Consider the following 6,000-nt stretch of genomic DNA (forward strand, 5'->3'; position numbering starts at 1 on the left):
TTTCTTCTGCGCTTGCCCAATCCAGAATGAGGGTGTTGCTGGTCATGCCGGCATGACTCTGCTCTTGTGTCAATACCCAGCGCTCCTGAATTGCAGTGGTGCATTCGGGTGAACACCTTGCTGGCAATGTTTAATTCTTCAGACGTGCTCCACCTGTAGCCTCTTTATTCTGCTGATAGTTTTTAGGTCTACCAGCCTGCTCACAGGATCTTCTTTCTTCCCACTATTCCAGGTACTTCTTTCTAGTGAAGAAAAGCCTCACGCCTGTAACTGTGCGCGTAACGCCTTGCGAGTCTCCTCTATCCTGGAGACTGAGCTTCCTGGAGATGCCTTCAACCAATTCCAGAGGTGGCTCAGGTATACACGGAATAATCTCTGCTTCAGACTTAATCAGCTAGATGTGCATGGCGTTGTGAAGAATGTGCAGGTTTGGTGGTCTATGAAATGACTCATAACCATAGGGTTTATGAGGTTGTGAGGCTAGTTTATGTCTGGTGTGAAAGCACATTTTCCTCTTGACTCGCTGTTCAGGGCTCCCTTTCTGGCTTACAGAACTACCTGTGATTCCTCTCTGCAGGCAAGAACCACTGCACTTCTATCAGTACAATGAGGCAGCCCTTCATTGTACATGTTTGCTAGGTGGCCCAAAATTCTGAGCTTTGACCGCAACTACTGCACCAATACTCCCTATCTCAGGGGGCGTACATGGCCAGTACCGGCTTGCCAGCCTGAGCATAGACACAAGGGGGTGATAGCTATTCTCACCCCAGGGTTTGCCTGGGGTGCAAATATTTTTTTTCTTGTAAGGGAGATGGCCTCCGCGGGTATTGTGCAAGCCCAATCTCCCATACAAAAAAAAATGTGCCCTCTGCTTTAGGAAATGGGACTTAGCCCCTTTTCTGTGTTGCCTCCCCACAATCAAGATGGCACCACCATATGGGCCTCGGGTGGCTGGAAAATGCAGGGGGTACACAGTGTGTTCTCGTCGGCATTTCCAGTCACCTGATTGGCTGAGCGCCCTTCCCCGGTTGTGAATAAATACAATATAGAGTTGGCACCAAATCTGCTGTTTTCCATTCAAACTATGCTGGTATCTCAACAAAACACCCAAAGCAGCAGATCTTGAAATGGAAGGACTGGCAGCACACTTTACTCTTCTCTCCTTTGGCTTTTCACTTTTTTATTTTGCCGCTGGCACCGCAGTTAGCACTTATGCACAGTATTACCCAAATTGACCTTTTACAATTGACCTTTTGTCCTAATTGACCTAATAATAGTGGTCCTAATAGACCTTCTGCACAATTGATCTTTACCTTTATTTTACTTTTTATATATATGTGTGGGGTGGGTTTGGGGTAATAAATAATATAATGGGATTGGGTAAGGGGTTGCAGGTTTTTTTTGATTGACTGGGGGGTTGAGGGGGCTTCCCCCTGCATATATGTCCTAATTGACCTTCATTTCACGATCAATTGTGAAAAGGTACATTTTCCTGCTATCAATTGTGAAAAGATCAATTCGTATACATCCCTTATTCACAACTGGGAAAGACTTTTGGTAAACTGTTTAAAAAGAAAGAAAACGTGGGAAAGGGCCGACAGTGATACATTGTAAGTGATTTCTCAACTTTGAAATGCAGGTGTCTAGGCAATAGCGAGGAGCAAAATGCCCCCTGCTTGGGGGTTACTGGATAACCTGTAAAGAAGCTAGACTGTTTAGGAGCAGGATAATTAAGACTGGAGTGTGTTTGTACCACTGGAGCTAATTGCCTCTGCATCTGGCGGTATTCCTGAAAATCCAAGCAATTCCAACTTTTCTACTGGTACAGTATTAACAGTGGCATTCAGGCAGCATTCCAAGAATACCACTTGGTAGAGTTAAAACATGTTTTATCCGCTTCCACTCTCCTATAGATGGACATGGATAAAGGAGTGTAGTCGTTTATAAGACTGCACATTGTGTATGCACGCGGGAGTCCGTTCTAACCTGTTTGTGCATTACGTGGGTAAGGTGGTGAGAAGGAGGGCAACAGAGATGCCAACCTCCTCTCCATCACCCTGTCCCTGTTAAAAAGTGTTTTCCCTGTTTGGCGTGAAATGCGCTTGCGCTTCTTTCCGGCTTAAAAATATGTAGACCCTGATTCATGGATTATTTGCACCGAAAAAAAACGGGATTTGTGCGCCATTCTACACCATTTGTTAAACAGGGATTTGCGGACAGAATGGCGCACAAATCCCGTTTTTTTCGGCGCAAATAATCCATGAATCAGGGCCTTGGTATACTGTTTGATCCATGTTAAAATGTCTGCCTGGGGTTAAAATTGTCCAATTTTCATTTTAAAAATCCAACACGTAATACGTCTGGCGCCATTTCAATGGACTGCCGCCACCTGAGGTATTTTCCTGCAAACTTATGTTCGGATGGACAATATGGTATCCGTAGAAAAAAATCAAATTCGAAAATGACTAAGTAGAAAGGATCATATTATTTTGGTAGAATCTTTTCGAAATTTGCGTAGATTTTTATTTTAAAAAAGGGGGCCTGGGGTAAGGCTGTAGGTTAAGGTAGGGGAAAGCAGGGGGGTGTGGTGCTTCTCCCCCGCATTATTAAAAAAAGGGAAAAAAAAACAGAAGTTATTTTAGTTTGTCGACCAAATAAAATTCGGTCATTTCGAATTAGGTCTTTTTTTTCCATTTATTTCATGTACAACCGGATGGTATAATAGTCAGCATTTGGCAAACCCTTACTTCCAACCTCGTAACGAGGCCCTCCATTTCATAAAAATGTGATCACTAAGATACTGTGCACCTGAGAAAGTTCAGATAGGCTGGGGCACTGTTTCTGTATGGGGCAGAGTGCATGTTAATAGTCCTGCTTCATGCATGTTTATGCCTAATGATGCTTCCTCGGTCCTATCAAAAATAAACTCAAAAAGTGACCATCTGAACAGACGGACCTTGACTTGGTTTAATGCTGCTTTTCGCTCATTGTTTCTCTTTGCAGAGGCGGCCAGACATCAGAATCCCATGAACCACCTTCGAAGCCAAGCCACTCGGCCACCCCTGGAAGTGTTTTCCTATCAGGGCAACGGGGAGGATTGGTACCATACAGCCAACAGCTCAGCTGGTCTTTACAGACTGGATATCTCCTCTCTGGAAAAGGACACAGAATTTCAGCTCTTTGTATCCACCGATACAGAACACCAGCGACACCCCTTGCAGCTTCCTGAGGACCCCAGAGTGTCTGTGATGTCTTTTCAGCGGAGAGAAGTTACTCTGGCATGGAATCCCAGCCTCGGGGGCTCTACAAACGAAATTGAGTACTGTGTCTTTGTGAACAGACTGCATAACTACAAAACACTGTGTGCCATCAAGGCCAGTACACCAGTAAAAAAACGAGAAGGCTGGACACCGGTAGTCCAAAGAAACTGGGGCCAGAATGATATCAGGTTGGCGAAGACTTATGAGGAGCATGAATGGACTTCAAACAAAACCCAGACACCAGTCAACATTCTACGGAGCTTGAACAATGAAAATGAAATCCTGGAACACTGGGCTGGAGTACCGTGGGGTTCCATGGACAAGGTGGACACTAAGAGAATCTGTGTGCGTAACCAGACCAGTGTGACTCTGTCGGGCCTCCGACCAGGAACACATTACTACTTTGATGTATTTGCTGTGCATCACAGGACAGGGACCAGCATGGCTTACACAGGGACCTTTGCTGAGATGCAACCCAAGGAAAAACCTCGCACCTCAGAGCTGAAAGTCGATGAGATGACAAACATTTTCCTCATGAGCAAAACAATCAAAATCCTGAGGTTCTCGACCAGGGGTCTGAGTGGCCAGATGAACTTTTTCATTCATTCCTGCCTCCATAAAGCCCGCCTGCAGATCAGGGTCCATAAGAAAACTTTGGTTTCACAGACCATTGAGGGTGCTCAGCTATTCCACTTCGGTGTGGATCATGAGGCGATCTACACCATCCTGCTCAGAGCCAACCACAAAGCTCCCAGTGTAATCAAACTCTTATTGACTGGGAGTCCTCAGAATCTCCCTTTTCAATCCCTCCCCACCGACACTGGCTTGAGAGTTTCCGATCACCACCACGCATGCTCCTCTGTCACTGTGAGGTGGACAGGTCCCTGGGAGGCCACCAATTACTGTGTCTATCTGAGACGGATTGAAGGAAATCTTGACCTGAGATTGATTAAAAAGCATCAGAATAGCTGCCTGGGTCCAGATAGTAGGCCCAAGAGTCAGGTGGTGGCCTGCAGGAAATTCCAGGGATCAGACCTCCACAGAACAGTGACAGAAGAGAAGATCAAAGGCCTGAAACCTGGCAAGGTGTATCTCATGGACGTCTACATGTTTGGAAGGAACAACTACACGCTAAAGTACCCCAGTCGGATAATAAAGACCCAGAAATGCTGAGAAGCCGCAAAGGGGATCCACTGTTTTTGCATGACGTGGGATCAGTAGGTGACAATTGCCATTTTTGAGGATTTTCAGTTGGTGACTACAGAAGGAACCACTTGACTTTGCTGATAGCAAACTTTTGACTCCCGTTGTCTTCTTTGGCTCCAGTAAAGGCGCTCTTTATACCGTTTTCTTTGTATGAGACAGAATTGCTGCACAGTTGTCTAAGGGATTGTACCTCATGAGTGTACACTGGGGAGAAGTGGAGCAGAGGGCAGTGTTTTTCCAATGGTTGTGCAAAAGTTAATTGTATGAGGATTCATAGTGACACAAACAGGATATCAAAGAACAGCCAGAGGAAACCCACAGATTACACACTTGCACCATGGGCATCGCCTTCAACCAATGAGAATGCTCGGAACGGGGGCTGAATTAACCAAGGAAAGCTCACGCTCCGTGCATGATCATTGTTTTAGGGTGCTTCTTTTCCCTTCCCCGGCCCTCCTTCACCACCTAGCACCTGTGTAGTTGTCTACACGGGTGCTAATGGTATCTTATTTCTAAAAGAAGGAACAACAAGACTCACCCAAGCACTAACTAGGGGTTACCCTGAAACATGTGGCATTGTTTGTGGCCCTTGTAACTTTTAAAGCGCTGTTACCAACAAACAACCAATGCACCCTAAGATTCAAATCATGCCTCATCTCACCCTCATTATTAAGGCACTCGTCTGTAGTCAGGCAAACTGTCTGCTACAACACACGTCCTCGAGGCCCCCAGCACTGAATGCTGACCTCTCATCTTTGCACCAATGCCTTGGAGTGGCCCCTCAGTCCCAGCTAGATGTTTCAAACATTTCTTCAGGCCATCTCACTTGCCTGAATGCAGCCCAGATTGTGTGGAGCATTGAGACCTGCATCATGATAGCTTGGGCGTTTCATTAACCGCATCTGGGGAAAGCCTGCATATTTCAAGGGCTCATTTGAGCACGTCTTGAGTTCATCACACTGCCTGCCCTTACTTTATCTGGCATCCCTCTGCAAGGTACTGTAATACACTGTTGCAGATGCTCAACTTTACGAGCAGGGCTTCATTGCCTTTTTCTGATCAACCCTTCGTGGGATCCTCGTAATACATAACTAATCATGCACTCCTACTTCCACAACCACATAGCCGTCCATTTGCTCTGTCAGTTTGGGCAATCCCGGATTACCAAATAGGCAAAGTAGGCGCCGGCTTATAGGCCCCACTCCTTTTAGGGGCCTTGTGACAATGGATCAAAATAATATTGATTTGATCTTGAAAGAAAGTAGAAGGAGATAATTTACGAGGGGGGACCCGGAATTTCGACTGCCTAGGGGCCTCCACAGGGTTTAATCCGGCACTGAGTTTGGCTTGTCTTCCACTTCCTCGTCTCCTTCTCTTTCCCCTTTACTCCCGTCCTCCACAGACCACAATCTGGTTCACCCATGGCTGGGGCATAACATGTCAATCATTTGGATACCTTTGAGCTCTATGAGAACACTCCGGTGGTGAGGGGGGCGCTATAAATATTCAGTAACACACACTACCTTACATGAGC

The 6,000-nt window shown here is 46.0% G+C and overlaps 1 protein-coding gene across 1 annotated transcript in view; it reads left to right on the forward strand.

Moving 5' to 3' along the window:
* The window catches only part of LOC138582604 (protein NDNF-like), an 80,824-nt gene extending 76,216 nt beyond the window's left edge, over window positions 1-4,608 (forward strand). Inside the window, exons 3-4 of the mRNA XM_069654028.1 lie at window positions 233-357; window positions 3,004-4,608. Of these exons, the coding sequence (XP_069510129.1) occupies window positions 233-357; window positions 3,004-4,433 (1,555 nt within the window). The 3' untranslated portion in view covers window positions 4,434-4,608. The remainder of the gene's footprint in view (window positions 1-232; window positions 358-3,003) is intronic.
* The last annotated feature ends 1,392 nt before the right edge of the window (window positions 4,609-6,000 follow it).

Source organism: Ambystoma mexicanum, chromosome 3q (genome assembly GCF_040938575.1).
Source record: "Ambystoma mexicanum isolate Mex_15411 chromosome 3q, UKY_AmexF1_1, whole genome shotgun sequence".
Classification (NCBI taxonomy): Eukaryota; Metazoa; Chordata; class Amphibia; order Caudata; family Ambystomatidae; genus Ambystoma; species Ambystoma mexicanum.